We start from the raw sequence: 27,775 nt of genomic DNA on the forward strand, positions 1-27,775 counted from the left end.
TTTTCTTATTTTGCAACCTATAACAACTTTGGTAAAAGATACTGATGGCCTCAATAAACAATCTGCTCTTTACAGTCTGTAGGATTTTTATCCCTTTAACAGAATTGACCAAATTCGGTACAGTGGATGCCATGCAAAACAATTTCTCTATTTCCATGTATCTAGACAGGAGTTCATGAGGTAAAAACTTACTCTTAACCACGGAGTGCTCGAAGCATGCATCGGCTGCCATCGGTGGCCATGTGGCTGCCGCTACAAACCGACACCAAGTGTCAGTTTCCTAATTAAACATGTAGGAAGAGCAGCAAGGGTGCACAAGACAAGTGTCATAAAAGCTTTATTGCCACTGCTGTCCAAGCAACAGACTGGGCGTTCAAAATAGGCTCCATAGTCATCATAGTCTGACCGAATGCAAAAGGTTTGGCCGGCTGTTTTGGCTTTTTGCTCTTCTCAGGTACTGTCATGATGGCACTGCTAGTGCAAGGCTGGCTCTCTGATCCTGTACGTCGTATAGACAGAAGCCTTTGCCGTAATCACGACGGCACACCTCTTTCGCAGTTTCTGCTTAAGCTTAGAATTTTCTGGCCTATTTGCCTGTTCGTTCTCTCTTGGATGATGAGCTTGACGATGTTGTGCTAGCCTGTAAAAAAAAACAAAAAACGGAAAGAACACCCTTGTAGCCTTCATTATGTACGCCACAGAAAATTTGCAAGCACGCACATATTCATCTAATTTCAGGTAGTCTGTACAGTTCTTGAAAAGTTATTGAAAATAATGCTGTCAAAGCAGGCCTGTACATGCTCCATACATTTCCTGTATCGAGCCCACTTTGTGCACACTGTGCTATGCACGGTGTCAACATTTTCATTTTGTTCTTGTTTTATTACACCATCATCAGTTTGGCTACATCAGGATACAGAAAGTCGTTGCATGAGAGTAGGACATGGTGATACTTGGGAACTCACTCCGACTCACTTTGTCAACTACATTGGGCCGTGCAATGAGCAGCAGCGTAGGAGACAACCGAGCAAGCCTGAGAGAGTGCCAAAATGTCGTGATGTCCTGCTCTCACAGGACCGCCTTCAGTGTTGTGACATCCCAACACACACACACACATCTCCTGCAAAATTAAACCTGAAACCGATTTGTAGAAAAGCTACTATAGTAGTAAATTATTTAGGGCAATTCGAGGATTACCAGTACTTTTACTGGGGTTTTGAGGTCTGGGACATTAACTTAATTAACACTGAGAATGAACAATAAAAAATGTAATGTCGGTAAGTCCTGAGCCCACACGAGTGCACTGTCTAAACGTAAAGGGCACAGGTCCTCGCAATTGCACCTAGAACGGGTGCTCACAAGAGGTGCAGTGCATTTTAACAGTGCTCATAAAAGACTCACCTGTTGCTGTGCCATTGACACAGGTACTGGGATTGTGATGTACTGCTGTGTGGGACAGTCTGCAAGTGCGATGCATTACATTTATTAATGTCTCAACGATGAATGACCCTCACTTCCCATGCCCACATGCATAATTGAAATGCCTTCAAATTGTTTTTTTGTTTTGTTTTTTTATGGCAACAAAGGCGCTGCACAGAATATGTGAAATTGGCTGAAAGGATATAACAGGGTAGAAGTCTCTTGAAGCACAACAACAGAGACAGGAAGGTAGAACACATAAAGAAAACAGGACACTAACAATCGCGAAGAAATAGCTGTACTGCATTTCGCTAAATTTGTGCAGTGCACCGCAAGCATCAGCTGATCAGAAGCGAGAACAAAGAAAGCATCTGGGCCCACCGGCCAACATGGAGCAAGAACCAGCTGTGAGTTACAAGAAAGGAAGAACAGGCTTGTTCACTATGCACTACCAATCCTTCAGTTGATCCTCTGATTCAACCAGTGCCAAGCGTAGGAGTATCTACAGTAGACAACGGATGAGCCTTTGTCTCGGGTGCTGGTTCCTGATTGGCTGATACAACCTATAGCTTTCATTGCCGTGCATAGAACCGACTGATAAGACAAAGTCGGGGGTAAGAGCGTATTCACACTGGCGATTGACAGCGGTTGCGTGACTGACCGCGACTGACAACGGACGACTCGTGGCGACAGATGTTAGGTTTGCGACTGAAAAATTTGTCAGTGAGTGACAGACCCACTACAGTTGCTTTTTTGACCAAAGCGACAACTTGCAATTAACTTGGTTCACGTGAACTCTGCGAGCTGCCAGTGTGAATGAGCTTTAAGAGTTAACCGGTGGGCACATGCCTCCATCTGCCTTGAGCGAGACCGGCTGGCTGAGGTTCAGCAGCAAAGCTTCCGGCAAAGAGCCACCGGGCGGGGCGGCGTAGAGGAGTCCCTGCGGTGTCTGGTACATGAGAGTTCCCAGGGACGACTGGGAACCGGGCAACACGGTGACCGTGGCTGGGCTGCACCCGCTACTCGACGCACCTCCGGTGACAGGACCTGGCAGAGGCACATCAAGCCAAGTCAAGGTAAGAAAAAATGAGTCTGAATCAGCAGTTGCCTTAAGGATGCAAATTTGAAACAAAAGCCATTATAGCTGCCACACCACTACTTCCAATCTTTTTTCTTGGCCCCTAAAAGCAACTGCATTGATAACTTGCCAGGTCAGTTAAAGTGCAATGTTCAGGCAAACGGCTGGATTTGTTTGACTGAGATGTTTTGCTTTCGTCGTGTCGTTTTTCAGCAATGCTTGGCTTGGAAAGCAATGGAACACAATTGGGAAAGAACGGAAACAAGTGTGCATCCCTCTCACAAACTTTGTAACGTTGGAGCATGGTAATGATTTAGTGATTGTTTAAAAATTGCTGAATTTTTGCTTCGAATACAAACAGCACCTTGTCAAGTCACTTACCGCCTTTCACATTTACAGCTGAACCAAGTAAAAAAGTCTCATCTAATAAGAAAATACTTTCATTACATCCAATATTTGTTATAAATGTATATTCATTACATAATAATATAGGCGAGAAAAATTTTACTGCATTACATCTTATAATTCTCATAATCGTTATAATTTCTTCATTGTTGTATTTATTCACATAAGATTACTTGCTTCAATGGCTTAGTAGTACAAAATCACAGGTTCGATTCCTGGCCTTGGTTGCTGCATTTCGATGGAGAAGAATGCAAAAATGCTGGGAAAATGGTGGGTACACGTTAAAGAAGCCCAGGTGGCCAAATTAGTTCTTAGTACCCTAATATCATGTCACCAAAGCTTCTGTGCGTGGCTTTATCAAGTTAAACATCAATTAAACAGTGCAATGTCAGACCTTGATATAACGAACACAGATATTAAAAATGATCAAAGATGACATAAATGTAACGTCTGGATGGGCATGCTTTATTTCAACTAAACAAAACTGAAAATGAAAGATCACAGACAATATCAGTTACAGCAAAGCAAGTATTTGTTTGTTAATAGCTCAAAATATCTATTCTGGCAGCAAAGGTATCAAAGTCAACAAGAGCAACTTGAAACAGCACATCCTGGATATGTGGGTACCTCTTGGCCAGTGGCTTCGCTGGCCCACATTCAACAGTCAATATGCCAAACCTGTGTGACCACACCAATTTGTGTATTAATGACCGTGCAAAGGGTTATTAATGTTGCTCAAACGCTATGTATTGGCATAGGCAAGCCGCTGATGGGTTATCAGAATCGGCCTGCCAGAGGCATCAAGATTGCATTTCTTTCACATCGACCTGATTGCAATTTTTTTCGCAATCAGTGCATACATCTCTAACAATTGGATATAACGAAGTTACTTTCGTGGCACATGCAAGTTTTTAATTACGAGGTTCAGCTTTATTTGACTTCCAGTGTAGGCTGCAGTGAAACCTGCGTGCTTGGCCACCTCACCTGTTAGTGATACGACAGACTGCCCACCAATGCGGTAAATGGGAGCAAGATCAGCAGGATTGGTGACACTGCTGGCTGAAGACACCTACAGAACCTGCGAATGAGAAGACGAGGACGTCGAATATTTGCGCACTCCAGGCACAAAAAGTAGGCTAAAGGGGTATTGACATCTATTTTTGAAGTTGTAGGATCTCTACCACGCGTTTCTGGCACGTAAAAGCACGACACTTGACTAGTTTGAAGGTTAAGAAACGTAAGATGTATTTTCATACTAAAGTTAGCCTCGAAATGCTGGACCTACCATGACACTGAAAGTTCTGTACTACTATCATGACACTGACACTGCTATCATAATGTCATAACACGGATCAAAATTTGCTGACGTAGTGTAATGATAATGCCAGGTATGGCGTTGCTCATAAAAAAAAATTAAGAACAGTGCTGCGCTCGTTTCTTCTGCCTCTGCTCGCTTGCCGCAGCTGCAGCGATCGCAGGAATGAAGCGAGCCAATGTATCACAATGTCATGAAGCATGCGCCTTTTGGGTACTGAAATTGAAACTGATTCGTAGAAACAAGATATTATAAATAAATTATTAAAGATTCTCCGACGCATGCCACTATTTTTTTTTCTGGGCTTTAGAGGGCTAGGACTTAAGTTTACCGGCAAAACATGAGAAGCAAAATATGCTGTGTCAGTAATAACTACCAGCTTGTTGGCCTTCATATCTTTTAAAGATATTATTCACACTAATACTGTCAACTAAATAAAAGTGCGTATACCGTCACTTTACAATAATTCAAATTTGCATAATTCAAAATTTTTATTCATCCGAACAAATAGGAACATTTTGCTTGGCCTGGTATGTTTGGAGCTCACTTAGGTGCTGCTTAATTCATACAGAACTTTCAGTAAATTCAAACTTTTTGTCTTTGAAGTTAGTGCAATGAGGAGAGACGTGGCTGATTAGAGGACATTCTTAAAGGTACACTAAAGAAAAAGACTAAATCTGTTTGCTTTATCAAACATTATTTCAAAACACTATTCTCACTAATTCCGTGATAGATAGGTTTATTGTAAGAAAAGAAAATTAAGGTTAAAGTTACATTTCGTTGAATTTTGTGCTGAAATCCCAGTTACTGTATGTCAGTGGGATGTCACGAATTTCAATATGTATTTTGTCATACTTTGGCCATTGTGGCATTGTAAAAGTTCTTGAAGCTTTATTAAGCTCACTCTTGCTCTTTTAGAATACAATGCAGCCCCTCTTTACTGGTAAAAAGTCAACTATGTCCGAGCACATGCTGTCAAAATCAATGATGTCGCACATAGTTGGTGCAGGAACTTGAAGATGGCATTGGCACCCGTCTTTCGTTTTTGCATATTTTCTGGATTACCAAGCATCTTCTCATGGCAAGAGTTGTATTTTTTGGTATTGCAGAAGGGCAATTTACTAATTCAGCTCAAATTATTTTTCTCTTTATTGTGTCCCTTCAAGACACAACAGTTGAAAACATGGCCACATTTAATGTTGGAGATTCTGTGTGCATGCTTTAGCCTGTACACAATGCAGGTTATTTGTGCATACGTACAACTGTGTATGTCCAAGTACATGATCTGAATACACAAACTGGAGCATAACCAGGTTGTAAATATGTCTGCATATCCATTCTGGTTGTATATAATATATATTTGGATGCAAACAGGTATATCTTGTAAACAAGTATATATGTATATATAACATCTCATAACTCTGTTGTGGACCATATATTTTTACTCAACATGACATAATTAGCATTTCTGGCAACTCAAACAAAAAACTATGATCCTCCAAGTATGAATTTTAATGTATGTGACTTGAGCATATTTCAAAATTTCTGTACAAAAAGAAAAAAAGGGGGCATCTATGCCACACTGAAACCACACGCGCATGCTGTTTAAGCTTTTTTTTCTTCTTCTTTTTTTTAAGCAATGTTATGTAATAACTGGATTTTTTTTTTCTCAGTTATTTTAACTGGAGGTACCAGATCAACCTTGCCTTTCAGTTGCTGGCTTGTCATGCAAAGTTTACCAAATCTGCCCACCTGAAGTAAGTATCGAGTTGAGTGCTGGTGATGCCGACCCATTCGTGCTCGCTCCTTTGTTTGGGGATGGTGGCGAGTCCGGACTGGAACCATCGCTATCGCTGTCATCTTGGCAACCGCCGAGGAGGCTGTTGAACAGGGCCTTTGAGTCCTAGGGCGAGCATAGATAAATATCCAGGGTTTTCTGTCAATAGCAAGTTTTAACAAAGCAGAGGCATACTGGAATACTTGAAGATGTATCCAACGCCAGAAGTGCCAGCTACTACGCCTTGCCACGTTACAATTAGCAGTAAGCACATTAGTAGCATTCTTGTGTTGCACGACACTCGTCTTCAGAATAAAATATGAACAAACATTCCCTTGCGATGATTACGTAACAGCCGACATGTTTATGCCAGCAGATAAGTGGTATGCAGTCAAAGTGAATGTTGTACTACGCAGGTTGCTAGAAAAAAAAAAAAAAGGATTGAGATGAATAAAAACAAACTGGAGGAGCTAAACTTTTTGTTAGTCACAACCATATGAAGCAAACAGACAATGAAGCCAGGGAAAGCATTCAGGAAATTAACTGTTATGTTTAATTGAAATGGCAGAAATCGTAAGGAAAAGGGAAATGAAAGTGGATAAAAATACAACTTGCCCACCTGCAACAAGTGATCTTTTCATCCACTCTCATCTATATTTCAATCGAAAGTAACAGTTGGTTTCCCAGATGCTTTCCCTGGCTTCACTGTTTATTGGCTGTATGTGGTAGGGCCACTTTTATTCTTAATTCATGTTAACGACTTACCTCTGTGTTTATCATCTTCTGATTGTATACTCCAATCTGACAATACAACCATTTCATATTTTGTTATCTAAACTAATTAATACCATTGCAGTGAATATATTAATTTTAATGCAAAAAAATCTTGCTCAGTAAAAACGAATGTCCCTGGAAGTTCCTCTGTACGTAATGGCAATAATGTTCTTGTTACGTCTAACCACGCTAAGTTTTTAGGGGCCGAATGGACAAACATTTCAAATTTTCTGTACATATTGCCTCATTAACAAAAGAAAGTAGCCTATGGCATTAGGAGCATTAGGGTAGAGTTCACTTATACTTTACATCGACAGTTAATACTTACGCCTCGCACTTACACTCATAGCAGCATATTCAAAAACAAGCACTGGACATTATATTGTTCAGCAGTCCCATGGCTAACGTCTCTCCTCTTCTGTATACTCGCAACTGTGCAAAAACTTCAGAAATTCTCACTAGGTATTCTAATGCACAATTTAATCAATAGAAAACTTCATCTTAAACAAATTGATGACAACTAGCCTGGTACATGCGATTTGCTTCTATTAACTATTTGCTTCCTATGCCTAAGACTAACTATGGCAAGTTTTCCACTACTTGCTTGCATAGTTTATTACCAACTAATCTGAAGGAACCTTGCACTATTAATATGTTTAAGCACAATGCTCGCACTTTTCTTCAGTTTGTGTAATTCCATACTTATTGACTACCACTGAGACATTATTTCGTTATTTTAACCATGGACACTACACTGAATAATTAGATGTTATAGGAGGGATCCCCCCTTCAGTGTTTGACTATGATGATGATATTTGGTGTTTTGTGCCACAAGGGCCAAATGTGGCCAAATAGCACCAAGACAATGAAGGGTATGTTTGCCATGATCATTGAGTTTCGATGATAGGATGCAATGTGGCTGTAAAGGGGCCTAAAAACAAATTGCGGTATAGAAACGTAACACATATATCGAATATAATTATGGCAGTGATGTGTGGAATGATCTATGGGTAGTCTGACTATGGGACCTCCTCCTGTATAGCCCATGTATGATGTGTGCAATAAAAACAATTCTGGTTGTAAATGAGTTAGAATGCTTTAAGGCTTGCTAGCCAATATTTTTCTAGGATCGCAATGTCCAGAACCTTCATAAAAAAAAAAAAAAAGTCATGTCAGTAGTCCAATATACCACATTCTGTTTAATAATAATAACAAAAACATGTCTGTGGTATTGTAAGTATATCTTCAATACCTGTGCCTCCCCCCCCCCCCCCCCCCCCCAAAAAAAAATATATATGAAAGGAAGAATGCACTGTTTGTATGGTGATAAAACCATGACTCTTAATTTCATTATTTACTTCAAAGATGTCAATATTATACCTTCACTGTCTATCGTTGTGTGCCGAAATCAAGCCAATGCACTTTAAACTGATGTTACTTGAAATGTATACCTTCAGACCTGGCAGAGATGAAAATGTTTATCTACGCTCTTACTAATTTTGCACCCTTTGGGGCTTATCTTGTCACACAGCGATAATCGTCATCTGCCTTGCTTGCGTTTCCTTTATTGAAAACTCTGCGCTCGCTACTTTCCCGTCGAGAATGCCATGTCACGCTGATAACGCGCATGCCGTTCGTGACTTTAAAGTACCGGGCTCGCAGCGTTAAAGAAAGGAAATACGGAGACAGATGACGATTATCGTTGTGGGACAAGATAAGCTCCAAAGGGTGCAAACCTTTTTAAGAGTGTAAGAAAGAGAAAACAACTCCCCCTATTTACACCCCGGTGTATTGGTAAGCTTTATTTCGGAAAAACCGTCGGTTTCCTACGAGAAGATGACTGTCAGGCCGTGCCTGGTCGCCACCTCCTCAGCGCGTTTGATGGCCAAGAGACGGGCGTCCTGTTTACACCCGGGTGATTTACTCCAGAGTCGCATGCAACAGCCATTCGGAGTAAAACACACCCTTTTTACTCCAAACGGGGTCGCCCATAACGTTACTCCATACAGCTGCTGTTTCCCGGACTTTATTCCCCCACCATATCTACTGATGCATGCAAATGGTGAAGAGTCATTAGGAAGATGATACAATATATATACACAAGTGAAACTTGTGGCGGCTCTGCAGCCGGACTTCGCACGCAAAGTTCCAGTGATATGAACCAGCGCCGGACGTCAGCCTAGGCAGCACGCAATCAGAGTCTTCCAGCTACACCTTAAAGAATATTCGCCCGCTTTTGGGCTTGTCCTGTTCCTCCACGTGATAATGGGTAATCTCCAATCGTGGGTCCCTCCCCCCCACCCACCCCCCCCCCAAAAAAAAGAAAGAAAAAAAAAAGGAGAGAGGGGGCACAAGAAATAAACTGACGGCGGTTCGATCCGCACTTTTCAAGCTGTCCAAGGCGCGCATACATAAACAAACACCATATGGCGCGCGTTTTGTATAGGGGCACCATGTTCACCTTTTTCTTGGTCCTCTCGTCCGTCTTGTTCCGTATACTACACCGCGGAGGCAGGCCAAGGCACTTTGAAGCAATTTATCCGCGCAAAATTAAGTAGAACCGTTCCACTTCAAAGTCCATTCCGATGTTCGGCGCGCATGTAAGGTTGCGGTGCTAGCATCAAATTCGAGAGTTACCGACGCGGTTACCACTTTTTAAATCTTTTTCCTGTCCGCACATATCTCCGTCCTTGTTTCCCTTTGAAAATTGTGCCAACATTGAAGAAGAAATAGCAGGGTCTTTAAAGCATTCAACATTGTACATACTTGGCGGCAGCTATTTTCATAAATAGAGATCTCTAAAGATCCAGTGTTTCAGTTTTTGAGCTTGTTTACGCTCTCCAAGCTGTGAACGCGCGCTGACACGCATATTTGCGCAAGGTGAACAGGACCGCTGTTCGTAAAGTATGCGCGCCTGCACCCCCCCCCCCCCCCGCCTCTCTGCTGTCCTCAAAGAAAAAAAAAAAAAGGGGGGGGGGGGGGAAGGTTTAGTCTGCTATTTGACCGAACTAGCGCCCTGCATGTTCTAGATTACATAACCCGCTGCTATACGCTACGGTTACGGAGGGTGGCCGTACGTGTTTATACGTTTTCTCGCGCTCTCTAAACAGCCACCACGTCCTCATTGTATGAAAAAAATACGTCGTAAACGAGGACGTATATAAGGAACGAAATGAAATAAATAAAATCCGGAGGGGGACAAAAACGGGAACCGCGCGCAGCCAGAGGTCTGGCAGCCGGCAGATGACGCAGCAGCAGCATCTAGAGCCCGCACACCGTTGCTCGGGAGTCCGCGTATCATCAAAAAACTACGCCGCAGCTTAGGACAGCAGCAGCCGAGCGGCACGCACGTATGCAGCGAGCCGCGGTCTCCTCAAGGAAGGGGGTTGGCAGCGCTGGGTCTGTATATAGCTTGGCGCGCATTTGTGGGGGCAGTTTCCAAATCCGGGTCGGGGAGAGCGCCAAGTTTGTCCTGGGGGAGGTTCCCCCGCCGAAGCCCATACTTAGAACGGCCTCCTTTTGAAGCCAAACCCTGTGCTTGCTGCTGCTGCTGCTGCTGCTGCTGCTGCTGCTACCGTCGTCTCAGCGGGCCCTCCATGGGCCTCCCCGCGCCAGCACATGCACACCCGGCGCGGATGACTACACTACAGAGACCGCTCGCAGAAAGAGAGAGAGAGAGAGAGAGAAAAGGAAATTTCAACCAGTCGCTATTTGGCAAACGAAATGTATTCATCCGCGGAAATTATTCGCGCCAGGTCGCTTTGATGTGGAAAGTTTTGTGCAGCGGAGCGATTTTCGACGCTATTTGTACGCACTATTTTTCTGGTCCCGATCACGTGGCGCCGGTAAAACGAGTGAGGTGCTTGGAATTACGCGCATCGAGTTTCCCATTACGAGGTCTAAACCGTTTGCACTAATGCGCAGAAGAAAGTAGAGCACAAAATATACAAAATATGGTCTAGAGGGTGCCCAGTTGGTTCTTTATCCTATGGGGTGCCAGGGCACGTGCCAGCGGTGTCGCCGACACGTGTTCGGTGAAAGACGAACGGGCAATCGCGTCTGTCCGTCAAATGTAACCATTCTTTCTGTCTAGCGCACACTCGCGCTCTGGCACCTTCCTGGCACTCTTTATTCCAGCTGGCACCGAGCTTTCTTCCGCGCATTAGCACCGAACGACGATTCGTCTTCAAACTGCTTGCCGTTATCGAGAGCAGCAGACGACGATGCGGGATGTATCTGGAACGCCCGGCCAGTGCAGCTAGTAAAACGGTCGCTTTCACCACAAAACACGATTTTAATCTAGGAACAGTGATGCTGCTGCTTTCCGATGCGCCGAAGTGCCGAGAAAGTGCCAGTTTCCAAGAACGGCGCGAATGCACGTACTACGTATAGGGGTAAGTTGACACAACGCTATAGCTTTTGCGTTCAATCGGCTTATGCAAACGTTGGACTCCGCACCAGTTCCCTCGATGTTTTTCCCGCTCGGAACCTGTCGGTTACGAAGTGCGGCGGCGTCGCCACCCACGTTCCACGTGCGGCGTTGTTGGCGTGAAAGTAAACTTGGCGCCTGCGCCAAGACTCGCGCGACACGCTACTCATGCGGCTGTATATCACCGTGCCGGCTCTAATTGCGTGCACTTGCCCGCGCCGAAACCATTATACTTACCTAGAAACAGTCGCTCAAGAACTCAACCCACACTCGATCCTTGAAACCCGTGGCACGAAATTTCCCTTCTCTTTAGAAAGTGCTGGTTTAATACGTCACCATCCTTCAGCACTATAGTGGCGCTGTTCAAATCTCCCTCATTGCATATACCACTGTCACACAGTTTCAGTCCTTGCGCCTATCTGCACTAAACTTTTTACGCGTGATCAAAGCACAAGGCGTGTTTGCGTACTGCTGCACGTAACTCATGCGTACTTAAGTATGATGTTATAGCTTTGCTTTGTAGGGGTGTGCGAATATTCGAACCTTTCGAATAACGAATCGAATAGTGTCCTCATAGAGTCAGTTTTCAAATTGAATAGTAACTATTCGTAAATGCGAATATTTTTCGAATACATTCAGGATATTTCAAAACGTCAACTGCACCCAAATAAACATAAAATTGGGCCAAAAGTACGGGAAACTGTCAGCCCTGCGGTTATGGTATACACATATAACATTAGATCTTGCGTAGCGGAGCAAGCTGCGTGCATTAGGTAGCCACACTTTACAGGCTGTACAGCCATCATTCGCATTCTCTGAAGAGCCCTGTGCAGACGAAGAAACTACTTGTTTGCTCCCAATGCTCCGTTCGTGCTTTTGAAAAAACAATGCTTCATAACATACCATGTATTAACAGAAACTTGCTACCGTTAAAAAGCACTGAGATGTGAGCATTGGTTTATAATAATTGTGATATTGACTATTCATTATTCAAAAAGTATTCAATATTTGATTTGATTAGCTTCTGGCATTATTCGGTTCGTATTTGATTCGGTCTCAAAATTCACTATTCCCAAGCCCCTAGTGCTTCGTATCTGAACCACGCTCGGCCTATTTTGACCTAGTAACAATTTGAAAGTGGCTAAGCGACAACTGAAGTGAAGTGTGCTTTTAAGTCACATGTACAGCAAATTATCTGCATTGACTACTGCCTACTTCAAAGTGTATTGTGACATGGGTATTGGACACTACAATTTTAGATGTGCGTCATACTGATTAACTTTCTGTACTGATGGAAAACAAATTTCGAGCTGCTCAGTGATTTATAATGTGAATGCAGTGTTTTGTGCATGCCTATTGACCTTAAATGTCATGCCTTGCAGTGTCTGTATCATGCCTTATGCAACCCACAATGTCAGTGCATTGGTCATTGCATGACACTAAAATAAGTGCTTGGCGAGGTGAGGGATGGTGGATCGCAATAAGCATTAAAGCAAACCCACACACACGCATACAAAAGTGTGGCCACTGTTAAGCTGTAGCACTAAGATGTGTCATTTTGATTAATTTCTTCCCAGTGCTAACCTGAGAAAACCATAAGCTAAGCAAGATTGGAAGCTGTTTTCAATGACTTCCATCTCCAGTGCATAGATAATTTCGACAGCTAGGTGTTTGAAAAATTCTATCCTCAATCAATACTCAGTGCATGCTAGTAATATCTATATAGTAGCCTGCTTTTGACTAATGTTGCTACTTTTAAAGCAAGTTTAACCACTTCAGCAGAATTAAACTTCACAAATCAGATGCTAGCTTGACATTTTCGGGACAATGATTTTACTGAACAGAAGCAGTGTTTACTGCAGCTCATGATGGCATATGGATCACATGCAAATGTATTGAAACATGCTTGTACTGAAGCCACCAAGTTAAAGCAACAACAACAAAACTTTTGAAGACTTGAAAGTAGTTCAGTCGCTATGTGAAAGATATGCTGTGCCATTTCGACCAATGTGAATCTTCAGAGCTTATTGCTAGGCCAAACCTGGATTACAAGAGTACTTAAGACACGAAAATGTCTCTTTCATGACATTGTAGCAATAACCCACATTAGCAGTAGCTTAATTCCCATGTCTCTTTGGCTGGAATCGTTGAGGAGTGTATGCCATCCTAAAGATTCCAGTAAACATTTTTTTTAACCAGATAACATCACACCGTGATTAATCACACAAGTGATGTCCACCTGCTCAAGTGATCAAGCTGAAGTGACAAAATGGTGCAGTTTACCACACATTTTAATGTCTTGTTTCAAACCTAAATAAATAGATCAAAAACAAAAATCTGGTGTAATGGTGTAGGCTTTAACTAGTCAGTAGGTCATTAAGTGAAAACAGTGCACATCTGAGAGTAATGGCAAAAGCAAGGAATAAGACAAGCACTGAATGTCAAGCGACCTTTATTCAGGAAACATGGCTTGTACATGTGTGATGTTGCTACCAGTATACGACAGAGTATGAAGGTTAAGAGATGCAATGTCTTGGTTTCAATTACAGTATAGACCACTTATAATGTAACCACGTACAGTGCAGGACCGGATATAATACGGTCTTTTCAGACTCCCGTTAATTTTCCCATAGCACTCTATGTATACGCATATCGCTTATAGTGCACTTGCGGCACACGAAATACCGGTTATAGTGCGGCAGCCTGGAAGTTCAGCAGTCAACCCAGACGGCAAACGCTCCCCTCAAGCCACAAATACCGTATTTACTCGAATCTAACGCGTACTTCTTTCCCGATTAAACAGGTCCAAAAATTGCTTGCACGTTAGAATCGAGTACGATCCTAAATCTGGTGTTACCATATAGCCGTTGGCATTTCAAAATGGTCGCCTCGCACGCGCGTCGAGCCTAGCTACTCTCGAGCCTAGCTACCGTAGCTTCCTCCATATGCTGCAGTACACGTGCTTAGGCAATAGTCTACCGTCTGTCTTCATGTTCTCTGCGTCTGCTCTATCAGCGTAAAGTACCGAGTTCATTATGATGCTGCATTTAAAAGGAAAGTGATCATGTGTGCGGAGACGGACGGAAATCGGGCCGCATCACCGGCGTTTGGAGAATCCGAAACTTGCATGACTGGCGCAAACAGGAGAGGATTTTCGCCAGCAAAGCAATGCGGAACGGTTTCAGTGGACCGAAGCAGGACGTAATCTGCGACGATCCACTTCGGCGATACGATCGCCTTGGCCCTATCTTGAAAGCGATCTGCAACGGGGAAAGTCTGCCACGCGCCGTGTTTTCACCACTTATAGGTCACGTTGAAGCGAAAGGCATGGTAGCACGAAGGTCAATTCGTTCGCTGCGCTTCGTCACTCGAGTGTTTTGACAGTTCGTTTCCGTGGTCAACGAGCGAGATCTGTTCATGTTTGCTTGTGCACGTGACACCGTGCTTGTTAATTTATTTATTAAGCGAATACGAAACCTAGAGCACGGTGACAGCGACAGCAGAAATGCGCCTAGAGTGTCCATTATCGCAATAAAATAGTTGTTTTGGTTATAGTGCGGATATTCGCGACTCCGGCGACTTACGTTACAAGCGGTCTACACTGTAGTTGCCTTTGATTTTGCTCCTTTGCTCTTTATTTATCAAAATGATGATCACGGATATGTGTAAACCAAGTACCAATTAAATAAAACCATTGAATTAGAAGTCAGTGCTTGTCTGTCACCTTTCTTGCCATCCTTTACTTTTTCTTTATGTGCATTGCTTTTTTATAAAATGCTTCTACAGCGTGTTTGAACTTTCTATACAAAGTAAATACAGACATTTGACAACCTGCTGCTTGCAACGACAAACTTCCACAATGAAAACAGTTGTCAGGTAGGCACGCCTACAGCGGCAGTGCTGAATGAAAAGCACTCGAAACACATGCAATTAATTTTCATCTATATTTGCATTGTGCCTACATAAATAATTCTAATGAACAACTAATCACAACAGCTTCAACAAAGGCTTTGCTTGTAAAGAGGCCTGCAATCGGCGGCGCACAAACATTTTTAGTTCACACGTTTCATTGCATGCTCAAAACCAGTCGTCGCCAATCACAACATCAGTGGTAACAACGAATCAGGCAACGTTCCAAATGCAAACTTTTGTTGTACAGCCTTCCGCCACATGGAAGCTTCTGCTCTTACCCTTCCTACACCATTAAAGAAAAAAAAAAGAAAGTTTACATCTTTTGGGTTCATCTTTGTCCCACAACAATAATCACCTGTCTTGCTTGTTTCCCTTCTTGAAAAATCTGCGCTCACTACTTTCCTGTCAAGAATGCTATGTCACGCTGATAACGCGCATGCCATTTGTGAAGTACCGGGCAAGATAGATTATGGTGATATGCCCTAAAGGGTGTGAACTGTTTTTTAGAGAGTATGCAGTATACATGCTCACCTTACGCAACTGGTTAACTGGTTTCATTGAAATTTGTTACACTGAGTGTGCGGGTTGCGTGGGATTGCTCAACATTTTACGAAAGATGCACGGACATTTTTTTTCTTTTTTTTTCTGAATTAGAAGGTATTGCCTGGGTCATCACTGTAGCATGCAAACCTTGTCCGCTTAAGAGAACCAAAGGAACTAGAAAATTAGTTTCTGTTGCAAAGGCAAACTCGATACTGTGAGTTTTTGAAATATTTGAATTTTGTTATTGCTTATCTTAAAAATTTCGTAGCATGAGTCAACAGCCTGCTTCCAACAGGCACTAGAATTTAAATTAAAATTCAATCGTGGCATTTGTCCCAAATCTGCACAGTGGGTGAGGGGTGCCGCAGTGGAGGGCTACGGATTAATTTCAGGCCACCTGGAGTTATTTAAATGTATACCTAAATCTAAGTACAAGAGCGTTCTTGCATTTTGCTCTTATCAGAATGCGGCCGCCGCAACTAGGAATCGAATCCTCGACCTCGCACTCGGCTGCAGCCACTAAGCCACTGCAGCAGGTGGGCACTAGAATTTGATATCTTCTTTTAAATACAATCCATTTCATTGCACTTGTTTTGGCCATTTGCTTAAGACGAGCGTTGTCACACTTTGATCAGACAAGGCAAGAGCAGAAAGCCTCCTTGTCAAAATATGCCAGAGATGCACCACAGCGATGCTTTTATTAGACAACAAGCCTTGGTCTTGCTAACGCATAAGTGGTGTTGGCACCAGGAAACTCAAGCTTCAAGTGCAGTGAACACTGGGGTCAAAACTGGATACTCGACTGTGTTAAGTATGCTGTGGAAGGCTGTACACTTGGCCACAGCGCGAAAATTCAGCAATTGAAACAAAGGCGACAATGTCAAATGTGCGTAAGTACAGTCCACAAGCACAACAATCGCATGCAAATACATGCTACATCGCACAACATAGCCACAATGAAAAACAAAGCTCTTTCAACAATAGGTACGACTTTTGTTACTTCAACTCTTACTGAACTGTGCGAACTATAAGAATTCTTGGTGAAACATAACGAGGGGGGGGGGGGGGGGGCAATGGGCCTGTATAATGTAAGGATTCCTTTTGCTTGACTCAATTTTTTTGTTATCATCCACTGCCCACGACTGGCTGATCCTGGTGGTAACATAGTGGAGTGCCGCTTGGACCAGTGATGAAACGTGAAAAGGAAAATAATTGGAATGGAATCGTTACATTATTCCCAGCCTTTTCTTAAGGCAATTTGCTACGGAAAGAAAAAAAAAAAGAAAGGGGGGGGGGGGAGGGGTAATGCCTACTGTGCATCATAGATTACGCACATACTTGTACTATACACAGAAGCAAACGGGCTTCTGGTGATCAAGGCTGCACCAGGGGCTAGGTAAAATCATATTTAAAAAACGGCACATATAAGAATTGGTTGTTACACATGCAACAAGTGAACAAATATGCAAACAAACAACGTCAAGGCCAGCTTGACACAAACTCTTGTTCATTCAGTCACAGGCATGGTTAAAAAAAGAAGTCTAGTCAGTTCTTCGGTATCACATTGCTGTAATAGCAACATATCATAATTTTTAGCGGGAGTTCATTGGAATGATTGGACAGTCAACCTTGTCTGGCATAACATTCTTTCGAGGGTGACAGAAGTACGCAGTGCAGGCCACAGTTTACCGCATTCAGTGATGCTACTCGTAAGGGGAGGTGAACCTCAAAAGCCACTTTTCTTAATAGCAGTACATTTAAACATCGATGTAACAAACTTCAACATAATGAAATCGTTTACGTAATGGATCATTTTGCTTTTCTTAACTGTCAAGCTAGAATTGTCAGACCTGAGGCAATGATGTTATATGGCATTTTAAAATGTGTGACTCATTATTTATGTGGCTTCTACACCCTTTTGTTTATGCAACTTGCAACAGCAAACTACAATCGAACTTCATTATAATGAAGTCACATCCAAAGCAAAAATACCTTCGTAATATCTGATATTTGTTCACTAATATCAGCGAGAAACATTTTAGGTTTAATTTATTATGTCCTACAATTCGTTATATTGAGGTTCCTTACATGCTAAATTCTTGCAGTAATCATACGAGAGCTTCTTTTGCTCTTTAATTATTGCAGGATGCAAAGAAGATAGGCGCCTATGGGAGATTATATTGTTTTTCCGCCTTTACACACAACTTTATGCAGAAATGAATGGTGCCTGTAAAGTTTGACGTTCTGTTGGTATACACTTAAAAAAAGGTGACAGCACATTTACATGTGGTCTGCACTGCATTGTGTAACATGTACATATTAAAAATATACTAGCTTTACTTGCGTTAATTTACTAACTACACATCGCATCGACAAAAGCAAAAAGATAAAAGCGTGAAGGTGAAGACAGGATTTGCACAACCTTTTAACATATGTAAAAAAATATATATATGTATATATATATATAACAGCGTTGTCATCTCTGCAGGTTTGGCACTGTAGTGTAAACATCTTTCTTTCTTTTTGTTCTACGGGCAGTGTTTGTGTCACAAATGCCGACTGTCTCTCCGGCAGCCAAGGAAGCTTCGCAAGGTGCAGGCAGGCAGGCAGCCAAAGAGTTTGCACACAGGTGCACGCACGCACACACACACACACCACAACAACAGGATGCACGCAGAATGTTTTCGTTTGGTTCAAACGGCCGAAGTCCTGTTGTTATTCGGGGGGAGCCCAGGTAGGAAAGGAGGAGGGAGAGGAGGAGGATGCAGTCAAGATGCTTTTTCTCCCTCGCAGTCAGATCATGAAAAACGGAGGCAATTTCTGGCTGCCGAATTCAGGGAGCTGCATGAGCGACGGCGGCGCCTGGGACAGCTGTAACAAGGGCGATGGAGTGAATGGGGGGGGGTAGGGTGCTGCTCTCCTTCCTGTTATTATTTAAAGGGACACTAACCAGAAATACCAGGTTAAATTTAGACTGGTTGGGTGCACTGAGAATCACACTTATCTGGCACGGTCGAGTGGCTGGCCATGGACGTTGGCTGCTGGGTTCCACATGCGCGTTCTATAACACGTTGATCGAAGATGCAGTGGGACCATGTGTGGTCTTACTGTGGCATCACCCGATGCTTTTCTTCGGAAAATACGACAACCAAGTTCGCCGACTGACCGCTGTGGACAAGTGCGATTCACACTGTACGCTTTCACGGAAACCTTATCTGAATTTCCTTCGTGGTCGTTAAGTGGAAGGCCAAATTCTGGCACAGGAAATGAAAGCCACACTTCCCTTTCTGAATTTTACAAACCAACTGTAGCGCTGATGATGTCAGCATGGTGGCATGTATTCTGGAACATTTTCATTTATATCCACACCTACTGCGCAGGAAGAGTTACTGTAAGTTACCCCTGCTTACTATCGAATTCAGCATCATTCTCTCATTCGGGCAACATCAACCCAACTAGATGCTGCCAGAATTTGTGGTGCTACAGGCAAGCCAGAACCACGTTACGTAATGATTTTTTGTTATGCCCCATTCTTTTCACTCTTTGTCACTGGCGTGCACAATTCCAAGCCTTAGCTATGGCCAGTATTGGGTAGCAGAAATTAACAGAATTGAAAAAGAAAAAGAGAAATCTTTACATAATACAACCCATAGTGCAGGAATTTCAATATACAGACTGACATATATGCCATTGATGATTCTAGCTCAACTTGGTATTTCCTCTTACTGTCCCTTTAAATAACTGCACGTGGGCCCTGAAAGAACCAGACCAAGCAGGTTATTCTTGCTCTGATTTCATTGCGATTCCTCCAGCAACAACTGTGGAAAGTGCATGTTCACAATGCCTTCTGTGTGGCAGAAGGGCATCAGCGACGTTTTGAATGTGTACCAGCGAAGGCCACCGACAGTGGCCGACTAGAGAGAGAGGAATCGCAAGAGAACCGCTGCAAGAACAGCCTTCTGGTGCACAAAGCTTTTGGGCACTGTTCAAGGGCTAAAAGCAAAAACCTTTGATGGCTAAAACGATAAGCAGAAGCTTCTTTCTCTTAACTAAGACATTCAGAAAAGGCATGACATTGTTTAAGAAGCTCCTGGGTGAACAACAAGGAGGTTTAATTTTATCATTCATGCACCAGTATAGTAGTAGTACCAGTAAACTGCCAAGAATTGACAGTACAGTAGATACCAAGTTGTACCAAATGAACAACCAAGGATACACAGGAGAACCTTGATTATATGTTTAGAGGCAAAAACACATAGAATTCAATTTAAATGATCTTACTGAGACATCTTCAATGTTTTCCATTGTGACCACATAATGCACGTAAGGCCGTGTGCAAAAGTAACAGACTGTAAAAGGTTTTTCGAACCATGACAGGGCACCACTTTAGGGAACAGTTAATTCGTAATCAACATACTCGTATGCCCGAAGAACATTCTCGATTAGAAAAGATAACATCTTTGCTAGTTGATGCAAGGATTGATGTCAGAACCAGAGAGGTGGGGAAAGGTTTGTCGGTTACTTTTGCACATGAAGACAACTGGGTATTGTACGAACTGGGCATAAATCAACGAGATTATAATGCACCGGGGGTTGGTGCTACTTTCCGGCAGCCAATGGGACACAATGGGTGACACAACAACAGCAGGTCACACCACAGAAAAAAAAAAAAATATATATATATATATATACATATTTTTATGTCTGATGTTAGTGTATCACATTCTCATAGAAGCAGCAAAAATGACAGCTCTGATCAATGCAGCACACGTGAAAAAAGCAACCGCGTACTACAATGCAGTCTGCATGTTGCAACATCCTTTTTCTCGCCTCCGTCACTGCCGTGCACAGTCAGCTTACTCATGCATATTTACACCATGCTCATCACCACAAAATAAGGCTCGCCATGCATGTACATGCATTCAACAAACGAGAATCTCTGGTAAGGCAGAAACTGTTACAGTGCTTAGGTGCTTGCAAATTACACGGAAAGTACAACCGTCGCTTGAAGGTATGGGTGATTCACAATTGCAAAGATTGGGGAATGTGCTATTCGTAGAATTGAAAAATAGGGTGGTGGCCACAGTACAAGGATGCCAGCTTAAAGGTTTTACTACAGAAAGGACTTGAGAAGAAACTTGTAAACCCCTTGATGCCAATCTCGAATTTCTTTTTTCTTATCTTTTAAAGATCTAATTGGCCAGCAGCAAACAAAAATGCTATCTGTTCAGATGCCATCAGCAAGGCTTCTAGCAAACTGCAGTGTAAGCCTTAGACAAGCAGCAAATGCCCGTTGGACTGACACACGAAAAGATGTGTATGTTTTTATGAAAATTTATGAGCCAGGCTCGATGTCCGTGTGGAATGGGTTAAGAATATGTTCACAATATCATCAAGGTGCGCTGCAGACAAAGCTTCACTTACAGGTCACAGTAATGTAACAATCTGTTTGTGTTGGACTTCTTGTCACCACAGTAAAGGTGATAACATGCTACCAATGAAGGGCCAGCCACATTTTAAGGTAGTGGGTCCTTGCCTCCCCCTTGGTTGGGTCACTTTCATAGATAAGTTGACAATGCAAGTTATGTGACGGGTGCAAAGCTGAACAATCTGTATAATCAGCATCACTAGGTGCAAGTCGCCTACTGCAGCTCAAATTTCTTTATGTTGTCGCCATTTCTACAGCGAAAGACACATCTAAATCTAACCAAATTACGTGCACGTCATGAATGGTGCACGATTTCAAATGTATGCGAGCACCTGGCGATTACTCTGGAATTTGCGGTAGGCCATATAAGAATTAGGACAGATTTGACCTGGGAGTTTAGATTCGATGACTGTGCATGCCACTATCATCCATTATTTGAAGGTTGCTTGTCTTTCTGGTCACAAGCTTGTCCAATGACAAGTTAGACTCTGAACACACACTTTTGGCAGTGTTTGGCTCTTCACAGTCACTACAATGTGACAATATTGTCATGGTTGCGAGACTGTTTGTGCTATGGCCCATGCGGTACACTGCAGAGTGAACAAGCCTCTGAGGATCTGCAGATGTACATTGAGACCTAGAGCACTACAGAGTTCAACATTTTTTCGTGCTCGCCAAGTGTGGCTCAAGTGCACTTATGGCACACAGTCCACGTATATTAAAGAGACCAACAACATAAACGATGAAATAATCGTGTAGTGATGGTACTCGCATGCAAGTCCACATCTAAGATACAAACGCTTCCCGGCTTACCTAACCAACGACAGGCATGTAAAACCTGTGGTTTACACTCCTGAAGCTACCCCATCCAAAGCAGTCTTACACTGTTCATCGTGTTTCCTGCCATTTTCCAGAAGTCAAGAAGCCAATCGATTTGCAGGGTCCCAAATCGGCACAAGGGTTATACGAGATAATGTTAGTACAGAGCTCCACTATTAATTTGGCCACCTGTATTGTTTTTCGAGTGCAACTGAAGCTTGGTACACTTGTTTTGGTATTCTGACATTATCAGAATGAGGCCACTGCTCCTGGTAACCGAACTCACGACTCTGCGCTCGACAGTCGAATGCCACAGCCACCGACCCACCTCGGTATGCAGCAATGTGGTGTTAAGCAGGAAAGCACTAAAACCACTTCATACCCGTACATTCTTTTCCTTTCATATATCTGTTTGCACTTCGTTGTCGGTAGGAGGCTTATGGTTAGCAAAGGAATCGATTTTATTTCTTAATTTCTCTCTTTATTTCTTAATTTAGCATCCAAACTGTGCCACCAATGGCATTAATCCAAGGTGTACTTTCAAGTATATCTACACCATTTTTTTATGGCAGTAATAGTGTTCGTTACTTCCTAATACTATAATATGTTTCTTTGTTAATAACCTGCGTTAAACAAAACACTACTAAACCTGACACCAAGAGGAATAGTTGTGGGAAATTTCAAGCCGCCAGCATTGTCATCACCTGTGTTTAGTTTTTCGCATCCTATCTGGCTTGTCAAAGCTCTGGCCATGGCAGAGCTTTGGTACCTCAGAAGTGCGGTCTATCTGTCCAGCTTAACTTTAAGGCTAATTACAACTGAATTTTTTTACTGCGTTTTAGAAAGGCTAGTTTCAGGTAGTCATGAGAAGCTAGCAAGAAAACATTGCTGCCATTACTGATTGCTGGAAAGGATGCAGAACCCAGGACACCGAAACCAGTGCAGCTTCTTGGCATGACTTCCGGGGTTAGGTGGTACCCGCGGCACACTGAAAATCACAGAGGCCATGGTCTAAGATTTGCATCATAGCAGCGAACTACCAGATGCAGTTGCAGTCTGCTTAGGTGCTACTTAATGGCTTGTTAATACGAAAATTAGACGATTGCAAGCCCCACAGATTTGCCAAGTTTGCTTCAACAGAATATATAGTACTAAGCCAATATGAAATTTCGTTGTAGTTAGCCTTTATTGGAGCCGTTTCTGAAGCTGTCGGAGACAAAAAATAAACGTGGCCTACCTTGTTCTCGCTGTCCTCCGTGACGCTATAAGTGAGGTCTGTCTCCTCAAAACCCGTGGCACTCATCCGCTGGTCCGGTCCCGGCCCCGGCGGACCTGTTGTTCCCTGAGGTGGGTCGGGCGAGTTGAGGCACGTCTGGATTAAGGCCTTGCCGGCATCGGACGTGATCATCGGCTGTAGCTTGCGCGTGGCAAACGTGTACACGTGGCCCGTCTCCGATGCCACCAGCAACATCACCTGGGTGCCCGTCAGCGTGGACAATTCGTATGCCTGAAACAGACCGACAGTAGCGGTGGTTCACAACAGTGGTCCTCAAACTTTCGGGACACCTTTTAGACATTTTTTTTTCTTATACATATAATTACAAATGGTAGAGATCGCAAAGAGACAACAGATGAGAACGCACCGCATAGCACCATACGTCCATATGTAATCATGCCAAGCCCCAACTAGCCTGCCCCGCCCCAAACACACCCTCAAATTTATGTACAGGCATTCAAAGCCCATTAATAAAAGAGAGAGGGAGAGAGATGCCTTTGCAGCTACAGTGGTTCACAGACTATGGGATAAATGGAAAATGCATCTTCGTACACTAAGTGTTTTCATTCTCTTGGCTGCGTTTCATTATGTCACTCCAATATACCATCTGTTGTCTGCCATACTCGTTATGTGTCTTGCACAACTCCATTTCTCCCTTTTAATCTCAACTAGAATATCGGCTACCCTTGTTTGCTCACTAGTCCACACCGCTGTCCTCAAGTTTTTTGCTCCATATGTTTGTACCGGCAGAATAAATAGATTGTACACTTTTCACTTTAAAGATAGCGTTATGCTGCTGGCCATAACTTGATAGCACCTGCCATATGCACTAAAACACCTGCCATATACACCATGTGCACATTTTAATTCTTCTGTGGATTTCCTTTTCGTGATCCTAGCTGGTCCCTTGTAACTAAATGGCTTTGATACGGATTCTAGAGGCCGACTACCAGTCACAAATTCTTGTTCTCTTGTCCAGGTTATTGTGGCAAGCCAACCAAAATTTATGTATTTACTGAAATTAACTGGAACCGTCATTTATTTGAGTTTGCAATATATCTGTTGCAGACAAATTGAAGACAAACAAAAACTTATCATGCAGAGCACCTCTTACAAGTAGAATCATCCGAGTGTGATTCACACTGCTGCGAATTCGGTTGTCAAAGATAACATAGGCCTCAGACTAAAGCATACAAGTCGAAATCATGCCAATATTGCACGAAGTACCGAAAGTCGAGCTGCAGAAATGCATCCCGTTAGCCCTAACTTGTTCACATTTCACTCGTTTGCATTGACACTTTGAGGTTCATTCCATTTGTCTGAATCTTGTGCACTATTTCAGGAGACACTACATTTAGCTATTCATTTCACCAGTGCAGCTGATATCAGTGCAGAATAAATTAATAGCATCTGCTGCACTTGTGAAAAAGGTAGCACACTCTCAGTACAGTTAAGTGGCGCTGAACTGATACCACCAGATTAGTTCACAAATGGTGTTTCCAGCTCCTAATACATTCCACCTGAAGTGCCACAACTGTGTACATTACGTACAGCTTGTCAATCATTATGTTTAGTTGAAAGTGGCTCCTTTACATGCAGGGACAGTGCCCATTTCTCCTTCAATTTTATAAATTCTAAGAGCTTACTGCAAATTTGTGATTGTGCAAGTCTCGTTTACTGTTTCAAAAGTTAAATCTTTTTCCAGCCCATGAGGGCTGCAAAGGTTTTTTTTAGGCGAAGCCGTGGATACCAAGCGTCGGAGAAAAGCTTGCCACATGAGAATTTGGTTATATCGAACTACTGGATATATTGTAATAATCCTTTGCACATCCCACAGTTTGCATTATGCCCTTTTCTCCGTTTATATTATTTGAGTGTTGGAACAATTCCGGTTTGTGCTATTGCAAGCAGGTGATTACGGAAATCCAGATAGCTTAGTGCGACGCCTAGACAGGTCTCGTTGGAAGGGTAGGTCACCAACTGTGGTCAAGCCTCGGTGGCAGTGTTATACGCACCAAAATATAACTTGGAACTGTTCAAATTAAAGGAGTACCGTGACAAAAGTCTCAACTTACTGCTTTTGTGTTAAGTAAAGGTACAAACCCTCTAAAACCTTGAATATAGTATACTGGAAAGCATCAGAACTGTAATACTTGTTCCTGTGAACCTGTTTCAGTACCCTGGTGGTTGGTGCATCATGACCTGGTCATGACATCATGATGCGCTAATGCTATGCGTGAGTGCTGCCAGAAGAAGCGGGCGCAGCACTCGTGTATTTTTACGAACAACAGATCACAATACCTAGTATCAACGCTACGCGTCAGCAAAATGTGCTCTATGTCATGACGTCACAATAATGTTGACGGCTCCAGCTTTGGCATTTCGAGGAACCAGCTACCCAAATGTCTTATGCTTCTCGACCTTTACACTTGATAAGTCTCATCATATTACGTGCGACAAACGCATGGTAGAATTCCTACAACTTCGAAAAAATACACGCCTGGTGCTTCTATAAAGCTCAGTCGTCGAACCAGCGCGATGCGGGCAAGATGCAGGGTTGAGGCAAATCGGCTTTTCTACAACGAGCTACAGCGCAAGCCACCAGCGTCCTCTTTAAAAGCATAAGCCCGTGCTCACGACCGTCCGTGATGCGAGAAGACGGCCGGCCGGCCGCAATTCCCTTTCTCCGCTTCTGCGACGCTTTGCAAATTTAATTTCGGCCGGATCGTAATCGCAACCGGGACAGCCGCCAGACGAAAAAAAACGGCCAGCTGCTGCAGTCCACTCGCAGCGGAGTGATTGAAAGGGGGCCAGTCGGCTACTACTCGACCTGTCCCACAGCAGAGGCGACGACGCGTGGGTGTCGGCCGGTGTGGGCAACAGTCCAAGCTGGGGGCCGTCTCGATCGAGGGGGTAGTAGCCGGCGGCCTCATCGGAACAAATTAAAGCTCACGAACACCGATTTTCCATCGTCGTGCGCGGCGCTCCCCCGGCCCCTCCCCCCCCCCCCCCCTCCTGTGGTCATTTGTCACGGATTCTGCCGCGCCAAGCCCAGGCGAGGTCCCGTTGCTAGCTGCGCTATGCGAAAGAATGAAAAAGGAAAAAAAAAAAAAAACAAACAAAACAAAAATGATGAAAGCAAGCAGGCGGGGCACTCGCGGCAAGGCCCCCCTCCCCCAACTCGACGGCGTCGGCGGATTGCGGAGGAGGAGAGTGCCGTGCGATTGCACGTGCGTCGTCAAACCCCGATCGTCCGAATACCGGGCCGCGACCGCAGTCGTAAACACCCGAAACCGATGTCAGACGGCGGCAATGTGCCGTCCGCGCGTTGAACGAACGGATTAAGGCGGCGGAAAAAGCCGTATTCGCCGGACGAACGGGCAGATGGTGCCGTCCGGGGGCAATCGCTCGTTTCTCACACACGCAAGCGAAGCCGCCGAGCTATGGATGTCCCGAAGATCGGTCGCTCTCACCTTCTTCATGATACCCGTCTTCCGCTTGCTGAACGTCGTGTACCGGCGCAGCTTGTTGTCGATGAATTCCATCTTGATTTTGACGCGTCCCTTGGTCTTCTTGCCATTCGGAGGCGGCACCTTCTTGGGCTGCTGCTGCTGTTGCTGCTGCATAAGCATGTCGTCGAACGTCATGCCGGTCTCGTCGGGTTGTTTCTTCTCGGTCGAACCGACGATGTCGTCCAGGCTCGAGGCCGTGTCGGCTACAAGTTGCGCCTCGAAAGGCGTGTATGCCATGGCTTTGAGTTCCTCATGCTGGCTCGACGTCTGCATCATAGCGCGGCGGCGGCGACTTCGGGGACGCTTGCGGTTGTCAGTGGTCGAGAAACGGTCCGCCGTGGCTCATGTCTGCGGACTGCCTTCCCCGTTGAAACGTCGTTGTTGCCGGGCCGTGACAGAAATCGTCGAGACACCCACACCCCCGATCGCGCCCCGCCAGGCTTTTTTTTTTTTTTTCCACAACACTCACCCGCCGCCCTCGGGTCGCGCTCGAACACACACACCACGCACACGCTTACGACCACACCACCGCAACCACTACTACTACGACCACGCAAAAACAACCGCGCTCGGACTCTTCGCACTGACGATGGTGATTTCTTCTCGGTTGTTCCGATGTGGCTGCCACCGTTGAGTCGACGCACGTGTCTGATGCTTGCTCGCGAAATGAGATAAAAAAAAAAGAAGAAAAACTAAACCGCACAACGCGATGCGCTACCGTTTGTCCCAGACGCAACGCACGTCGACATCGGCGCGCCGCCAGGAAACGACTCGACGCAACTTGCCGCCGAATGGGCGTGGGGGGAAGCGGCCGCGGTGCGCTCGAAGCTCCCGTCTGCTTCCGCCGCTGAAAGTAGTTCGGCACATGGGACGAATTTCGCGCTCGTGTCACAGAAACGAGAAAAGGTCGGGAAAACTGCCGTGTCTGCTTGCCGTTCAGTTCGAAAACGCGTGTACTTGCCTAGATTTTGTCGTCATTGGCACTCGCTAGAGTCCTGGATAGCGGAGGTGCGCCCGTGGAGATCACCTGTCGCCACGCGTTTGCCATATATGGGAATGAGCGTCGCCATATATGGAACGTACTGCCA

The 27,775-nt window shown here is 44.1% G+C and overlaps 1 protein-coding gene across 1 annotated transcript; it reads right to left on the reverse strand.

The window, feature by feature from the left end:
* Window positions 1–320: 320 nt before the first annotated feature.
* On the reverse strand, window positions 321–27,469 carry LOC119457850 (serum response factor homolog). Its single transcript, XM_049671019.1, has 7 exons — window positions 26,649–27,469; window positions 23,137–23,406; window positions 5,957–6,120; window positions 3,976–3,980; window positions 2,269–2,466; window positions 1,402–1,460; window positions 321–640 (listed from the first exon to the last, which is right to left on the reverse strand). The coding sequence occupies exons 1-7, from the start codon at window positions 26,961–26,963 to the stop codon at window positions 587–589; spliced, it is 1,065 nt and encodes a 354-aa protein (XP_049526976.1). The 5' UTR covers window positions 26,964–27,469; the 3' UTR covers window positions 321–586.
* Between the last annotated feature and the right edge of the window lie 306 nt (window positions 27,470–27,775).

Source organism: Dermacentor silvarum, chromosome 7 (genome assembly GCF_013339745.2).
Source record: "Dermacentor silvarum isolate Dsil-2018 chromosome 7, BIME_Dsil_1.4, whole genome shotgun sequence".
Lineage (NCBI taxonomy): Eukaryota > Metazoa > Arthropoda > Arachnida > Ixodida > Ixodidae > Dermacentor > Dermacentor silvarum.